The sequence below is a fragment of the Eupeodes corollae genome, chromosome 3 (assembly GCF_945859685.1).
Source record: "Eupeodes corollae chromosome 3, idEupCoro1.1, whole genome shotgun sequence".
NCBI lineage: Eukaryota > Metazoa > Arthropoda > Insecta > Diptera > Syrphidae > Eupeodes > Eupeodes corollae.
The window spans coordinates 325,613-342,682 of NC_079149.1; the positions used below are offsets into that span (position 1 = coordinate 325,613).

The 17,070-nt window shown below is 31.8% G+C and overlaps 4 protein-coding genes across 4 annotated transcripts in view; 1 reads left to right on the plus strand and 3 right to left on the minus strand.

Moving 5' to 3' along the window:
• Positions 1–520: 520 nt before the first annotated feature.
• LOC129951911 (BTB/POZ domain-containing adapter for CUL3-mediated RhoA degradation protein 3) lies at positions 521–2,639 on the minus strand. The gene is made up of 2 exons (XM_056064269.1): positions 2,215–2,639; positions 521–1,866 (listed from the first exon to the last, which is right to left on the minus strand). The coding sequence occupies exons 1-2, from the start codon at positions 2,378–2,380 to the stop codon at positions 1,145–1,147; spliced, it is 888 nt and encodes a 295-aa protein (XP_055920244.1). The 5' UTR covers positions 2,381–2,639; the 3' UTR covers positions 521–1,144.
• Positions 2,640–4,187: 1,548 nt separating this feature from the next.
• Positions 4,188–5,025, plus strand: LOC129949798 (intraflagellar transport protein 20 homolog). Its single transcript, XM_056061446.1, has 3 exons — positions 4,188–4,610; positions 4,674–4,828; positions 4,883–5,025. Exons 1-3 carry the CDS (start codon positions 4,487–4,489, stop codon positions 4,997–4,999), a joined length of 396 nt encoding a protein of 131 aa, XP_055917421.1. The 5' UTR covers positions 4,188–4,486; the 3' UTR covers positions 5,000–5,025.
• Positions 5,009–6,075, minus strand: LOC129949797 (INO80 complex subunit B). Its single transcript, XM_056061445.1, has one exon. The coding sequence runs from the start codon at positions 5,992–5,994 to the stop codon at positions 5,080–5,082; it is 915 nt and encodes a 304-aa protein (XP_055917420.1). The 5' UTR covers positions 5,995–6,075; the 3' UTR covers positions 5,009–5,079.
• Positions 6,076–9,816: 3,741 nt separating this feature from the next.
• Positions 9,817–17,070, minus strand: part of LOC129949680 (uncharacterized) — a 43,896-nt gene continuing 36,642 nt past the window's right edge. The window contains exons 5-9 of the mRNA XM_056061272.1: positions 15,526–15,710; positions 13,935–14,130; positions 13,653–13,865; positions 11,274–11,504; positions 9,817–11,208 (exon numbers count right to left, since the gene is read on the minus strand). Coding sequence (XP_055917247.1) covers positions 11,060–11,208; positions 11,274–11,504; positions 13,653–13,865; positions 13,935–14,130; positions 15,526–15,710 — 974 coding nt within the window. The 3' untranslated portion in view covers positions 9,817–11,059. The remainder of the gene's footprint in view (positions 11,209–11,273; positions 11,505–13,652; positions 13,866–13,934; positions 14,131–15,525; positions 15,711–17,070) is intronic.

The window sequence follows — 17,070 nt, forward strand, 5'->3', positions numbered from 1 at the left end:
GGCCGATTGCAGAAAGTCATTAATAGAAATCAATTAACGGAAATTTCATTTTCTATTAAATTATGCCATAATTTTCTTTTCAAATTCATTTTTTCCTCATTGTATATTTTGTCAAAATACCTTTTCCACCACATATGTATTTCTGAAAAATAATTTTTAGTTGCAGAATTATAACATTGAATTTAATTAAATAAAGATCTTTTGTAAGCTCATGGCCTCACCATTATTATACATTCTTTAAAATATTTTTTCAACTGTTTTACTTAAATATAAATGTAAGATATTTTGTCAGTCAAAATACTTTTTCCGACCATTGTTAAACAAAACAAATTACTGAAGGATTTTACTGATAGCCAAAACCGGCCCCTACTTGAATAAGAACCAGTCGATGAATAAAACCAGAATGATCATATTTTCCACTGTGTTTCCGATTACCTTTTAATCGGAAGTCATTGTACACTATCTGCAACTGCAACCTTAACGTAGTTGATGCATATTAAATAAAATAGAAACAATCAAATTTGAATATAATACTCGTACATTTATTACAATAAAAAAATAATTTAACAGTTTAAGATAAATCCGTAGTAAACACACATTTTAAAGGTTAGGTGTTGTTATTTTGTTTTGTTTATAATGCAAATTTTAATACATCACGTGAACTGAATAAAATTAAAACCTAAAGATAACAAAAGAATGACAAATTAAACACAATCATTATCCAGATTTCAGTCAGTTTGTTTCTTCTTATTCATTCCCAATAAGATAACTCTTCTTATTTTTCTTTTAAATCTAAACAAAAATAACCAAGTGAAATACTGAGATTAGAAAAAGAATAAAGAAAATTATAAATAAATAGTAATTTCGAATGTAGGTCATTGTGTCGGAATTGGGTGGGGGCGGTGGTCAGGAGAGTGAATTCTTATCAAAAGCATTTGAAACTTTGAAAGTGGCTTTCGTTGATTCTCTTCAATTATAGTAAATAACCTGTTTTGTCACAAAACTGCAAATTATTGATTGATTTAATTAATTGTTTTTTTTTTTTCTTTGGCAGTATTTAGCCACCGGTCGTGCAGTTTGTTCAGTTTGGTGGTGGGGACTGTTTCGACTTCGCATGCAGCCCCACATTAAGCTGATTCGCAAATCATGTTGGATTATTGCGCTTATTCGAACGCAGCCGAGCCAAATGAGTGCGTTCTTCTTCCTCGTCACTGGTGTACTGTTGCATGCCAGAGCCACCGACTCCACCGCGAACCGATGACGTCGCCTGTAATAATTCTTGATCAGGGGCGTTGCGGTTTTCATAGAGCAGTACCTGCAGGGTTTCTTCATAGATGCGGGCCTCGGGGAACTCGACTTTCGTGTGCTTTCGATCTGTGGCATAGACGATCGATGTGCAGCAAACTTCAGCCACTTTTTTGCCATGGCCATAGAATGACCAACAACAAATTTCGCTCGACCCAATGACGTCCTTGATGAAGAGGATGCGAACACTGAAGCGCAGAGACAGCTTGTCAAAGAGTTCGATATTTTTGAGCAAATTATCATCCGAAGTGCTTGTGTAGGAATATTTGTTGTTGTGGCGATTGACCAGGAGTATGACAACTGGCTTCGCCGATGAACTTATCAAGAGTTGTTCCTCCTTTTGGGAAGTTATCAGTGGAATACGACAGATGGGCTTGGGCTCTTGGTTGCTCACCAGAGCACGCTCACAACTCATGGCCAAGTCGGTTATGCAGTAGTACTTAGCTTCGGCTAAGAGTTCGGCTATTTCCTTGTGCGATTCTGGTAGTGGTACTGTTCCGTCTCGAAGGTAATTGAGAATTGTTCCGAAATGGGAACCACATCGATCAACAAGTATCCAACCTTAAAGAAACAAACAATTTTGGAAGCTTTAATTATAAAAGAAGTTTAATTAAGTTAGTTATGTTGTAAGTAGAACGCATTCGTGATAACCGTCCTTCGAGCATCGATTCCTAATCATAGAGGCAAATATATCCTCAACCCTGTCCAGCAGAAAAAGATTGCAAAGCAGACGTGAATGAGTTGTTGGTCAACATTTTTAAGGTGTGAAATTTTCATATAATGATGCATTCAAGTTTTAGGAACTGAATTGAAATTTAATTATCGAAATGGCATAAGTATTTAACACCCAAATGAGTCACGCAGTCGCCGTGTATTGTATTTACAAATTAATACAGCACCCAATTTTACCTTCTGAATCTGTGAGGACTTCCATGCGTCCACTGAACATCGCGCTCAGCATAGTGTCATGCTTAGTGAGGGTTCCAATGGTCGTGTAGAACAAACGGCCTCCCACATTCAATTTCACATATTGCGAAGGGTGACCCTTGAGGAGGGTTTTTTGGTCGCCAGACATTTCGCTAGCTATTGGCCCACTGCTGCTGCCCTCAATTTTGTAGCCGTATTTTCAGTGGGGTTCAGCAATTTGCTGCTGATGCAATTATCATTCCATTAAAACGGTGATATTAGATTTGTTTGTTCTTCTTTAAGAAATCAATTTATCACAATAATTTGGTAAATATTTAAAATTTATTTAGTTTTTTTCTGGTTTTATGTATTCTTCATAAGAAATAAAATTCTCGGACGTAAACGGACAACTGACAGATAGCATCCAAACAATGCTTCTCAAACTTTCAAATGTCAAGTGAAAGAAACAATAAAATCAATCCTGACTAAGGATTTAGATGAGTAAATTCTATTTGCAGAAAACATTTGCTTGGCCAACTTGACAAGCAGAGCTAAATAAACATCAAATTCATGGACTGAAATTGTTTTCTCGATATTTTTAAAAAATCCGACTTTTTCACGGGCAAATTCAATGTTTGCTATTGGTTGTTTTATCAATTCCCTCAATAAACAATACAATTTTTTGTAATTTTCATTTTACTTATAATGACTTGACAACCTCGACAACAATCAGAGAACGTTCCAATGGATATCTACTAATATCTTAAATCATTAAGAAATAAATTTCTGTCAGGAAAATAGAAAAACAGTTGTGCAATAAATTGAGTTTTTATTTCAATCATTTCCAATCCATAATTATGTAATTTCATGGCTTATTAAAAGCAAACACTAAAGTATTCAGTCAAATATTTGTCCCCGTTGATTTCAATGGAAGCCATAACTGCGTCCTAAGCCATTTGTTGGTTTAATTGTTTGTTATTATCTAACTCTCAGGTCAGATATTTTGACTTTTGATTAAATCTAAGCAATCCGTCGCAGACATGCGATAAAAGAAACTCTATGCAACAAAGTTGTTAGCAACTTAAGCTTCAATTTAAAAAAAAAAGAACATTAGAGGCTCCAGCTATTATCGAGTTCATCTCATTGACATAATAGATATAGATTGCTAATGGCACACTTCGCGTTGGTGTCATCTATTCCTTTTGTAGCGTCATCGGAAATATGGAGAAACTTTTGGTATTTGATTTTTGATATTTTGCTTATTTTGCCAAACTTTATAACAATAGATGTTCTAAGGTTGTTGAAAAAAGCCGTTTTTTTTCTAGAAACAAGAGATGGCATTTTAAAATTAATTATTAAATTTGCCATTAAACAATACAAAGGGGGAAAGTGTATCTTAATAGATGGAATCTTTTTAAGGGGATCTTCTATGGGAGTATAAATGTACTAGCAGTCCTTATTTTTTATGTTTGTTTATATTTGTCTACTTTAATTAACTAGTCAATTGAAAATTTCCCTTACCTAATAAAGCGAAAATTTATTGTTACAATTTTACTCAAAATATGCAAATAACGCAAGAGCTGGCGGTAGTGGGTTGAGTTCCAAATACAGTTTTTGGGGTTCTAGTTTAATCAAACTACACAAACTAGCACACAATTAACGCTATCAACATTAAATCCATTTATACAAAATTTGGTTTACATACATTAATAAGCGAGTTTGAATAAATATGGATTAAACTGTAAATAAACTATTCCCGAATATTATAAAAGTTGTTAGAAGTAACCCTGTCATTTGGAGCAACTCCACGCAACTTTAAATTGCAAGCAACTAAATTGTTCAGCAGGCGATATGACCAAATTGTAAAATCCGATATGTGTATACTTGGGTAAAAATGACTGCACCATGAATTAAATAATATTAACAAGCGCAGTTATTGGGGAATTGGTTCTTAGCAAATTAAACAAGTCGTTACAATACAATTTTTCCACGGGACTTAAGATAAATTCATTGTTTCGGCCAGTTACTTGAGATAAGTTGAAACACATAAATATTTTCCTTATAACATCTAAATAATTGATAAAAATGGAAATGATTCATGCTATGAATCCCGTTCAATAAGCATTGAATTCAAATTTTAGATGTTCTTGACTCCATTATAGAAACAAAACCCATGCGTACTTAAAAATTCAAAAAAAACTAAATTAAGTTCTCATATTTTGTTGTCCTTAGCAACCGTAGCAAACAAATAAAACTCAAATAAAAGTTTCCAAAAATGGTTGAAGAGTTACAAAAAGCTGGTCTCTACATTGATGATATCTATCGTCTTCGTGCCCAGGATCCAAAAATTACAGCTGAAGCAAACGAGCTTCGAGAAGAATGTCTTGAATTTGCAACGAGTAAGATTTATTTCCCTACTTTTGTTCGTCAATGAAAATAGCATTTTCTTGTTCACTTCATAGAGCTCCAAGATTTTGAACGGTATGCAAAGGACTTTCACAAAATATTCAATGATTTTTCAAAAGACGTAGAAAAGGAGCGAATTCGCGCAATAAGCACCCAGAATCTACTGAAAACCATATCGAAGCAGAGACAAGCAGAACAACAAATATTTCAGGTTACATTTTTCCCTTAACGTTTTTTTAGAGTGTTCATCACATTTTCTTAACAGAGCCAAATTCTTGAGAAATCAATTGAACTAGAACGCCTTAAAACAGAATATCATCATCTGCAGATGATTGAATCGGAGCAGCAGGAAATAATCAACAATTTTGTGCAGAATCAATAAATTACCAAATTTCTTAAATACAAAATTATTTTATTTTTCATTGAGTACAATTTCTTCAAAGGATTTTAACATTTAACATTTCAGCACATAATTTCCTTCAGAGCTTCTACATTTTTTCTATAACAAACAAAGCTGCAAAGAGGCAGATTTGTCTTCGAGCAATTGTACACCTTGAGGTTTCTGCATCCGGGGATTCCACAGAGAATAGGCTTTGGAGGATCATTCGCTAGTTGTGGCTTCAGGGGGAAATCAAAATCTGCGGGCATTGTTACTGTCGCGCCTTCGTAAGTGTTCCGATAGGTAATTACGGGCTCCTGGGTCTTTACGGCTTTGTTCTTTCCTTGCGAACGCTGCTTGGTCTCCTGCTTCTTCAGGAGACGTTCCATTGTCTTCTTTTTGTCCTTTTCTCGTTTCTCATCGGCAAGTTGCTTGCGTTTTTGTGACTTGAGCAGAGCCTTTTCTATTGCTTCAGCAGTCATCACCTTCTCCTTGTAGCCAGTGGGCAATGACATAAGAACCTCTCCGCCAGGACTGGGCTCTTTGTCAGTGCTACGCTCATACATGGCCCTTTGCCTAGCCGTCATAAGTTTGGGATCTTTGATTTTTTTCAACTCATCATCGACTTCCTCGAGTTTGCCTGACTCAATGGCATCAAGCCAGCGCTCCTCATCACTCGAAGTTCCACTCTCTTTGCCTTTTCCTTTACGTTTCTTTACAGGCGCAACGGATTTAATTGAGGGCGGTGTGACTGATAATTTGGACGAGGAGCTGGTGGGAACATTTCGTTGTCTATCTGTGTGTTCACGAGATGTAATCCGGATGGATGAAGTTGGAATATCGGAGGTCACGTCGATGCATTCTTCATCACTTGCAGGCGGATGACGATGGCGATGCTTCTTACGTTTTTTGTGGCGTTTGGGAGAATTTTCTGTTGATGACAGCAGGCTGTCGATGTTTTGCTGCAAACTGTGAATATTTATCTTACTTGAGGACATGTCTTTAATTAGATAATTTAAATTAAATGAGATTTATTAAATCTGTAGAATGTTTTTGTTTATTTTGAAGTTAATTCAATTCGCCCAAGTTATATGTCAAAAATTTGTTTGACATTGGCAGTATGCCGTTCCTGGTTAGAACAAAATTATGACAGTTTCGGAATGTTGGATACTTTCACTAAGGTGCCTTGCACATTAGCTATTAGCTGCGAATGAGGTCACATTTTTAAAACTGATTTTATAAAAAATTGATTTATGACAGTTCTTAAAAATTTCTTACCAGCTTCAACAGATATTAAGAAAGTTATAAAGTTTAGAGCTGAACCAATTTTAACTTAAGAAAATAGACAATTTTGAATATTCAGAAAGTAACAGGAATAGTTTTTTGAATGCTTTAAATAAGGTGCCTTGCGCATTAAGTATTAGCTGCGAATGAGGTCACATTTTTAAAACTGATTTAAAAAAAAAATTGATTTATGACAGTTCTTAAAAATTTCTTACCAGCTTCAACAGATATTAAGAAAGTTATGAAGTTTAGAGCTGAACCAATTTAAACTAAAAATAATAGATAATTTTAAATATTCAGAAGAATATAAGAACTGAAAAAAGGGGTCGCTATATTCTGTTGACAAATTTTTTTGCAAAATAACAAACATATATTTCAGCTTAAAACTTTTTCTGTATAATTGAACAACTTAGTCTTTAATACAAAATTATAAATAATTATGAAAAACATTACAACCACACGCAGAGAATTCAAAGATCGATTTTATGATTTTATGCAAAGAAGCATTGAAGACAGGAATGAGAAGTAAGCTTTTAATTTGCTTGTCTTTACATTATTTTTTTTTCAGGTCATTGAAAAAACACACAAGCAACGCAAGTAGCAAAGATTTGATGAAAAAAAATCGATACTAGAATACAAGTGTCAAATCTGTATCCACTGCAGGATTTTACTTTAACTTTTATCTTCAGTAATTTCACTGCGGATGTTATATCGTTTTCCAAAAAATTACTGCAATGATCAAAAATGCTTGATTTTAGTTGTGAATATTTTTTTAAAATGAAATTAATATTCAATAAGTATGTGTTTTTGGAATTCCATATATAGTACAGTGAGAAATTGCCAACAAAACGATCCACAGTAGCCAGATTTTTGTATTTAAAAATTGTTACAACTGAAAGAAGGTCTGTCAGAATAAGCTCGTCTCAATTCTTCATATACCTGAATCGAGTTGAAATGAGCTTGATTCGACTCAAATCCCGTCGGGTATCGCAGTCGAGTCGAAATTTGTGAAGAAAAACCTGTATGGAAGAGTTGGTTCTACAGATAATGCATTATGGTTTGTGGATTTGCATGTTTGTGTACAAAAAATATAGTTTTGTTTTAATCAAATTACAAAAAAAAAAATGACATGGAGTAGGTATTCTTATATGGTGCTGAATCAGTTTATCATTGTTTAACACGAATCAAACTATCTCACTTGCACTTCACACATCGAAACACTATTTGCATTTTAGAAAGTGCTGTCAAACTCTATAATTTTTTAATCTTCTTGTGTGGTGGAAACACCAAAAAGATTTATTTAATCTAAACTAAGATAAACCTTTTGTGGAATCATAGCAAAACATAAATATCTTTTCTATTGATTTCTCTTGCAAAATAAGCCCAGTTAGTCAATTTTCATTAACAAAACTAAATAATATCATTAGTAATAGATTGATTTTTTCCCCAAATAGAAAGCACAAATGATTCTATCATCGATATAAAAATGCAATATCAATCGTACCAACATTTGAGAACGAAATCACATAAGATCCATTCGAGACTCGTATAAATGTCAAAAACCCATCCCTAGTACGATTCCACTCTAACTTTTATCGGTTTTATTCATACTATGGATATTGCGCTTGTTATTCGTGTAAAATCCTACTATACTATGGATAGATCTTCCAACAAAACACGGGTAATGATCGGTATAACCGGTTTTAAATAGCGTTAACTGAACCTAAATACCTATTATAAAATTTGAATAATAGCCAGCGGAGGAATTAAAAATGAATTTTGACATTTATACTATTGAAATGTCAAAATTCATATTCAAGCAGTTTAAACATTGGCCTGAATTCCTTCGAAACTTATTAATCGGATTCTCTAATTGTCATGAATATCAGAACTTGATATTATTTTCCTACAATTGTGGTTAAAACTTCCAAAAATCTGAAACATAACATTGTTGTCCCAAAGAAGTGTCCTTAAAACACAAAAGCTTCTTCCATAATTCCAAATCACATAAATTAGTCGAACTCGTATTTAATTTTCATGTTTTTTTATTTTTAGCTTATACACTTAAATACAATTTTCTTACTCTAAAAGATTGTGATACATGATTTGTTGCCATTTATTGGTACTTAGCTAATAATAAATAGTAATAAAATGGCATTTTATTATTTGTTTTCGGAATACAAAAGGGAAAAATAACAAATTTTAAATTTACCTACTTATAGAAAAAATAATGAACACTTCAGAAAAATTGCATCAAAAATTATTGTAATAACTGCGTTAAAAGGAATATACATATAAAATGCAAATGAGAATAGTTTTACAATTTGGCATAATTTACAAGGAAATACATAGTGTGTTTTGTTTGCAGAAATTCTAATAGTGATTTATTGGTGGCATAAAGTTCCCGCAGCGAGGGAAATTCGGTGGCACAGGTGGCAGATCCTTTCGTGTGCCAATGTGAATCACAAGATTCATTCCGATCAAAATGTGAAACTGAAAATGGCAATGGAACAACCAATAGCCAGGATTATCGGCACGAAATCGAAGAACTGCGTATCCATTATTTGGCACTGCTACTGTATCCTTTAGAGCTGGCTTGTCGAAATCTCTCTTCAGCATGCCTCGTCGATCTAAGTCTAGAGCATGCTTGAGGTTTATTTTCTTGACACTTGTATCAGGGGATCGACCCATGCCAACGACATAATATGATGTCCCATGCAGATGGAAGGGATGACTTAGATTTGTCTGCTGAACTTCATCGACTACCACAACCTCGACAATGGCACCAAGTGGAATATCAATCATATGGGTGCACATACAATTCTGGGCACAATTCGGGGGTCGATTATCGCCGTTGCAGAAGTACTCCGAGGGTATATCTTCAAATTGTGAAAGCATCGGCGACGGAGGAGACATGTAAGATATCTCGTCGATCAATGAAATCAGATGATCAGCTCCAGGTGCGACTTGAAATTTGGAAAAAGTTAATCAACAATCTTCAAATAATTCATAAGTGACGAATTTTACCAAGGTACTTGTTGTAAGTATTAGCCACGAAAAGCTCACGTGGTGTGTATTCATAAAATCGGAAAGGAAGAAAGATTTTCACATCCGGCCGATCTACCAAGGCTCCCTTATCCACCTGGTTTGAGTTTTCCAATTGTGTCACACAAACGGCATCAACGCGCTTCCGATCGCATATCGCATCTAATGGATTCATAACCTAAGATAAAAAATTACAGTTTAACTTAAAAATATCAAAAGAATGGTTTTAATTTATTATACATTTATGATGAAACTGCTCGAAAACAATAGAAATTGTTTAACTTAAAATAGTTAATAAAACACAAACACTTACTCAATTTTGAACCATCACAAGGGTGTTTCATACAAACTATGTACATGTACACATCTTGTTTTTTGTACACATTTTTTTAGGGGTTGTGGTTTGCTGTACAGGAAAAAATCTTTGCGAACATTTATTGTTAGATAAATTGTATTAATTAAAATAACAAACAAAAGTAAAACCCATCCAATAAAAAATATTTTATACAATATAATATTTTTATTTATAAATTTTTAAACATTAAGAAACAAAATAAAGCATTTTTTTTATGTATATATGTCTGAACACTTTTACTTTAAAGTTTTTGTTAACTTTTTTTTAATTTTTTTTTTAAATAATATTAACTTTTATGTTTTAAACTTAACTCTACCACTCAGGCACATTTGGGAGTGTCTTCGTTTACGTTGTATCTTGTATTATCCTTCTTTTTACACAAATTTCAATGTAAACAGAATTAATTACAAGGAAAAACACAAAAAAGAAAGATTTTTTACAATATAATTATTCTACATAAATATGTGTGTATAACTGTAAATAATTAAGGCATATTATATTACAATTAAAATTATCAGAACTGATTTATATGTAAATTCTTGTCGTTCCATAAAATAAAATGTGTGTCATTTCAGAAAAGTACTATACATAGGTATTTTGATACAGTGCTTCTTTTTTAGAACCATTACGTGTGAAGAAGAATACTAAATTATTTACTTTTTTAACTGTTTGTAAAGCTAAAATAAAAATAAAAATTCTGTACAAAAGCTTAATTTAACTAAACATCGGACGTAGGTGATTTTTTTTTAATAATGATGATACATTTTTTAAATGAAGTTTTAATAGCGTATTAAAAGAATTTGTTTTTTAAAGAAGATTTTAAAATTTTGAAGTAAAGATAAATCAAAAGAATAGTTACGTCCAATGTCAGAAGATTCATCTAAGGCAAGACTTTTTCTTTGTTTACTATTTTTTAATTATTATATGTCGTTCTACGAAATTTACAAAATTAAAAAAAATGAAAAGGAAATATTCAGTTTGAATTGAAATGGAAAATTATGAGTGAACAAATAAATTTTATGCGGTGAAGAATAGAATATAATGTGTATAGTCTGGAAGTTTAGGTATCGCGTTAGTTAATAGAGATTTTTCTATTTAAATGCACAAATGATATTAAATTTGTAATTTTCATAGTCTATTTGATATGACTGCTGCACAATGCACATGGCTTCGTTATAGGTACAACAATAAAGTTACGATAAACAAAAATAAAAACTGAAAATTCAAAATTAAACTATGTCATAAGACTTAAAGTTCACCATTTTTGTGTTTTTGTATTAACAGTCTAAAGCGATTTTGTAGTGTGTACGAGTAGTATTGGGATAAGAGAGGTGATAGATGGTAGTCTGTGTTTTCTTTTTACAAATAAAGATTTAAAATTAATTAATAGGTATTGGCGGCAAATGGTCACCACATCTCGGAAAACCTGGAGGAACTGGTGGCAAATCGGCGTTCGTACCAACTTGAAGAATCAGATTCATTCCAATGACAATGTGGAATAAGAAATGACAATGGAATAACCAAAATCCTAAAGAATTTATAGAGTTTTGCTTTCGTATTTTCTCATTATCATTAAAGTATTTCTCTACTTACCAGGGTTATCAGCTCTAAACCTTAAAACTACGTAACCATTGTTGGGGACAGCGATTGTGTCCTTGATTGGAGGTAAATTATACTGTCGATGCAAGAGACCACGTCTGTCCAAATCCAGGGCATGTTTCAAATTGATCTTTTTAACGTTACTATCGGGTGAACGACCAATACCAATAACATTGAATCCGTATCCGTGCAAATGGAAGGGATGACTCAAGTTTGGTTGTTGAACTATAAAATTAATGAAATAATGTTTTATGCTCTAATATTTGTTCTTTAAGAATAAAATGCAAATAAAAATGTTTGTCCATTAAAAAAAACTTTGTTTTTCGTTTTGAAAACTAGTAGATTGCTTTATGTCTTTCATTACAAAACAAGCATCTAAACATGTATAAAAAGTGACAGTTCGTGAAAATAAACAATGGCAAATACGCTATGACTGGACAATTCCATCCACAGATCTTATAATAATTACTGTACAGATGTCATATGGATTTAGCAAAGGGGTATGCTCATTTTCGGCCCGGAGTGTACACCAATGAATTTGGTATCAAATTAAAGGTTGTTCTAAGCAGGATATATCTGCAAAAATATTTTGTCGATAACTCATGGGAGATCCAAGATATTTGAGATTGAAGTTCGAAATGTCCAACCATTAAAAATCAGCACTTTTTCGACATAAATGCTAATATCTTTGGATATAGAAAAGCTAGGAAAATCAAAAAGGTGTTAAAATAAAGGTGTTTCTCAACAATTTATTCATTTTGAAACTAATAATTCAAAAATATGCTCCTAAAATACAAAACAAAATCTTATACCTAACACTATAATGTTAGAAGAGTAGCATGTGAGCGGTATAAGTTTAACATACAGGAAAAAGTTAACCACTCACGCTATTAAATATCTGTCAATAAGTTTTTTTCCTTTATTTTTTTTTTGGTTTGATGCAGTTTTTATTTGGTTTTTTGATGTGATTTCTTCTTAAAATATGTTTTTTGACAAAAATGGATTACGATTTAACTTTTAATGAAAATCCAAGTAACGTAAATAGTTCCCAAGTGCAAAGAAACGAACCTAGCTCAGGTGTGGGAAATCGAAGACAGGTATGCGTATGGCAAGTTATGAGAGTAATTTAAGACCCCCTTCTCAATTTTTAAACAACCTTTTAGTGACCTATGATTCAGACTAGAATTACGTTTTTCCAAACCAATTGCTTGTTTATTTTTCTTTGAATTATTATTTAGTTTATAATTATTGGGTATAAGATTTTTTTTGTATTTTAGGAGCATATTTTTGAATTATTATTGTCAAAATGAATAAATTGTTAAAGAAACCCTAAACAATTATATATGAAAATAAAGGTTGTAAACTAAGCCACTTATTGGTGCGAAAAAAAATTAATATCATCATTGAATTTTAAAAGATATTATTGTACAAAAGTTTGCCTAAAAAATGCTGTTATTCAAAGGTTTGATTTAAAATAAAACAAAATATATAAATCATAGAAACGTAATTTTAGTTGCATTTAAAAGATATTTTTGACACCTTTATTTTAATACCTTTTTGATTTTTCTAACTTTTCTGTATCCAAAGATGTTAGCATTTATGTCGAAAAAGTGCTGATTTTTAATGGTTGGACATTTCTAACTTCAATCTCAAATATCTCGGATCTCCCATGAGTTAGTTAGATACCAAATTCATTGGTGTACACTCCGGGCCGGACGTCCCTTATAAAATGAGCAATCCGCTTTAAAGAAGCCATTCAGTGATTTTAACTTCAGCAAATTGTTAAGAGGTAGAGAGATGTTAAAATCGTTTAAAATTAGGTAAGCTTAGTAAAATGCTAAAAATGGAATTGTTTAAAATTTTGCGCCAATGTATACTAAACAAAACTAATAGTACTTAAAAAATAGTTAAGGCCCATTAACGATTTCATTTAAAACGTTTATTTACATTAAAACCTTTTAAATTAATTTGTATTAAAAGGTAATTCAAAATAAATAAAATTAAATAAATATATTCTTTCAATTGACAATATGTCATATAAGCGTTTTTTTTTCTGAAAGTTACCAGTAACAGTCTTTTAAAGATAAAAATCAAATTTTATAACATTATTTATCTTGTCTTGCTTAGGTGAAAAGTAGGTAAATACTTCCTCTAAAAATGTAAGCCCAAACGTTTTGAGTAATTTCCTATAATGTCTATTAATTATATTAATATCACATTTAATAGGAACTCAATAATAGTGAACACTATTAATTCAGCATGTGTAGGCTAAGGAGAACAAATGTATGCTTTATAGCCGTCATAGCACAGCGGCCCGCCCTCACATCGTTTAACAATTTATTTTTATTGGCTGGAAATTTAAAGCTCACTTACCTTCATCAACTACAACAACTTCAACGACAGCATTTAGAGGAATATCGATTTTGTGGGTGCACATGCAATTGGCTTCACAGTCCGCTGGACGATTGTCTCCGTTACAAAATTGCTCGGGGGTGATGTCGTCAAACTGTGATGTAAGAGGCGCTGGAGCCGACAAATAGGAGATTTCATCGATCAACGAGATGACATGATCTCCAGTAGGGGCAACTTTAAAAATAGAAATTTGATTATTTTGTGATAAACTAATTACCAGTTATATAATTTCCAAAAAGTTACCCAAAAACCTATTATAGGTGTTAGGCTGGAACAATTCTTCAGGAGTATAAAGATAGAATCGGAATGGTAGGAAAATTTTGACATCTGGCTTTGGATCCAGGATTCCCCGATCGATTTCTTGTGCATTCTTAAGTTGACTTACACAAACAGCATCATCGCGAACTCGGTTACATTGAGCGTCCAATGGATTCATTACCTTTTCGGGTTGTTAGTTCGGTTCGGATATTTAAGGGGTGTTGGATATTTAGTTTTGGGGGGCCATTTAACCGGGTTGGTATATATTGTATTTTATGTACACACATTACACAAGTATATTTAATATATTCAAGTAAATATATTTTGTTTAGTGTTGTGTAAATTTACATTGTGTTTTTTGTATACAATTTATCCGATGTTTTTGGGAAAAAGAAAAAAAATATTTGAATTAATTTACAAGGAAGGGTGTAAAATTTTAATTTTTAAATTAAAATATATTTACATATAAAAATACCTATAATATTTGTACAATGAAAAATTTAAATAATCCATAAATTTATATCTAAAACTATATATTCATAGATACATATATAATCGCTTCTAATTTTATTCTACAGTTTTGTAACTAAAATAAAATAATATATAATTTGCTGGAATTCATTTTTTATAGAACTAAAACCCTAAACATATAAAAACCTGCTTCAATGGTGAAAATCTGATTGAATAATCAGTTCATTTGGATTAATCAAAATCAATTTGGTATAGGGAAGAGAATTAGAAAAATAAAGACAAAATCGGGCTATAAAAATGTATGTTTAAAGATAGAACTAAACTGGGAATGAAATATTTTCGAAATACTTTTAGGTTTTTCTTATAAGAGCAAGATTTGTATTCATGTATTTTAAGCATGAAACGAAAAGCTGAATAAGTCACACAATAATATATACAATTGGGATTTTGATAAAATTTAATAATAAAATGAAATTGAATTTTCATAATTTGTAATGAAATCAAAAATGATTGGCTCAATTTAAGTGAAATAATTTAACACATTTATAGGTTGGCCACAAGTAAGTTGAAAGTTCTTTGGTCGCTTTTTTAAATATAAATTAAATTGAACTGCCTATGTATATATATTTATATTTGTACAATTTTTGTAATAACAGCTCTATAAATTAAAACATTATAGCAATAGAAATTTAATTATGAATCCGCTATCTACAAATATTTACAGACAATCACGAACTTCGCATAACACTCATAACATAAAAGCATTTGCAATTGTTGCATAAATTATATAATAAAAATGCAATAAAAAAAATTATAACAAATAGTAATAAAATAACTATATACACCAAAAAAACATTTATATAACGTGTTATTCCATTTGGAACAACAACGACAACATAAATTCGTTATTTACAGCTTTATTCTTTCCCTCCGCGGACAGAGTTAAAGTAACTTACCACATTATACTATTTTTATTTTATTTGAGATACAAAATTTCAAAGTCACATTTTAAATGTTTATTGAAATCGACTGATTCGTAGCTCCTGCAGAGCTCACCCACGGAAAGTACAAAAAATACAACACACAAATAGCAAATAGTACTCACCACACCCTGTGGAATACCAACATCGTAAGTTGGTGCCGCTGACGCAGGTTGATATGGACCTCGAGCATACCTCAGAATGGCCAATTGTTGCACCCGACGTATACCGCATTCGCCTAAGCCTCTAAGCTGAATCCAATAAGCTCCGACGGGTTGATCAGCCGTGATAACGAAATCGTAACGTTCGCCTATAATATGGGATTAAAGTTTCTTATAGGTTTGTATACATTTTAAATGAGATCAATTCAAATATTTTCAGCCAATGCAATGCCCCTCGTTTTACCGATTGAAACCTTATACCCAAGAGGCATCTACATAAGTATATAAAGAACAAAGTGGGTCTGAGATTTGAGTCTGTGCAGTTCCGTTCTCACCCATGTGTGTCTCTTAACATAAAGATACAGAACGTAATGTGGTTGCTTTAGCCTTTGCCGGTAACAGCAGAAGGGGGCGATGAAATCATTGTGCGAGCATAATTGAATTTTACGTTGGATCGTGTAATTGAGATCGATGGATCGATTTTGTATCGTTTCTGTTTTTGTTGTTGTTGTTTTTTATAAAAATCCAAGCTTTTTCGCTAAGAAAATGCAACCAACGCAACAGCAATTTTTCCTCCATTTACGTAATGATATCACGATTTTATTTCATTCAGTGGGAGAAAAGTTTCTTTGTTGTTGATTTGATAATCGATAATAAAGATGTTTTTTATTCATAACCAATTTTGTCGTAAAATTATTATTTTAATTCTGTTTCAAGCAGGATACGAACATAGTATATCTGAAAAGACTTTACTACACTCTGTCAATGCAAAGAAAGGAACTAGTGTTCAAAGTTCAAATTATTGAATAGTTTAATTCAACATTCTTAAAATCAAAAGAGAACATTTGCTTTCAATTTCTAAATATTTCCTGAGAGTTTCTAATATCTTGAAATATTGTCTCTACTGGCATCTTATAAACACCTATTTCAAAACAATCAGTTTAAGACACTTCTCGAGAAATTTTACGTCAAAAAGTCATGTGACTAAGTTAAATCAGTCAATTACTTAAGATATTGTACTTCAAGTAAAACATTATGGGAAATTTAATTTGTTGGAAAATATGTTTCTGTGTGGTAAACTTTTAATACAATATTTAATATCTTCTACGTCCAACAAAAGCAAGATGTTTTAATGCATCAACAAAATTGATGAAAGGTGATCTCTTTATAAATATTTTAATAATAGACGAAGATCAAACTAACAATAATCACTCATAAATTTATAAGAGTTATTATTTCTTCAACTTTGTACGTAATTAATATTTTAACTATTTGCATACTTTCTTACGGCGGCCAGCGTTTAGCTCCAAACATTAATTATGAACTATTAGTAATAGTTCAACTGCTTCCATTTATTCTCTTTCCACAGTTTGTTGATTAATCGTGATTCATGACATTATAAATAATAATTTTCTGATTAAATCGGAGCATTGAATTAAAGACTACTTTTAATATTTTAAACGTTTAACTGAGAGAATAATCGATACGATTGTAGTTATGATTCATACA

What these genes read in the sequence shown, in the direction of transcription:
- LOC129949798 (XM_056061446.1), top strand. Translation starts at nt 4,487, where the DNA reads ATGGTTGAAGAGTTACAAAAAGCTGGTCTCTACATTGATGATATCTAT. An exon ending in ATGTCTTGAATTTGCAACGA is followed by an intron (nt 4,611 to 4,673) that starts GTAAGATTTATT and finishes TTCACTTCATAG; the next exon opens with AGCTCCAAGATTTTGAACGG. An exon ending in CAGAACAACAAATATTTCAG is followed by an intron (nt 4,829 to 4,882) that starts GTTACATTTTTC and finishes TTTTCTTAACAG; the next exon opens with AGCCAAATTCTTGAGAAATC.
- LOC129951911 (XM_056064269.1), bottom strand. Translation starts at nt 2,380, where the DNA reads ATGTCTGGCGACCAAAAAACCCTCCTCAAGGGTCACCCTTCGCAATAT. An exon ending in AGTCCTCACAGATTCAGAAG is followed by an intron (nt 1,867 to 2,214) that starts GTAAAATTGGGT and finishes TGTTTCTTTAAG; the next exon opens with GTTGGATACTTGTTGATCGA.
- LOC129949797 (XM_056061445.1), bottom strand. Translation starts at nt 5,994, where the DNA reads ATGTCCTCAAGTAAGATAAATATTCACAGTTTGCAGCAAAACATCGAC.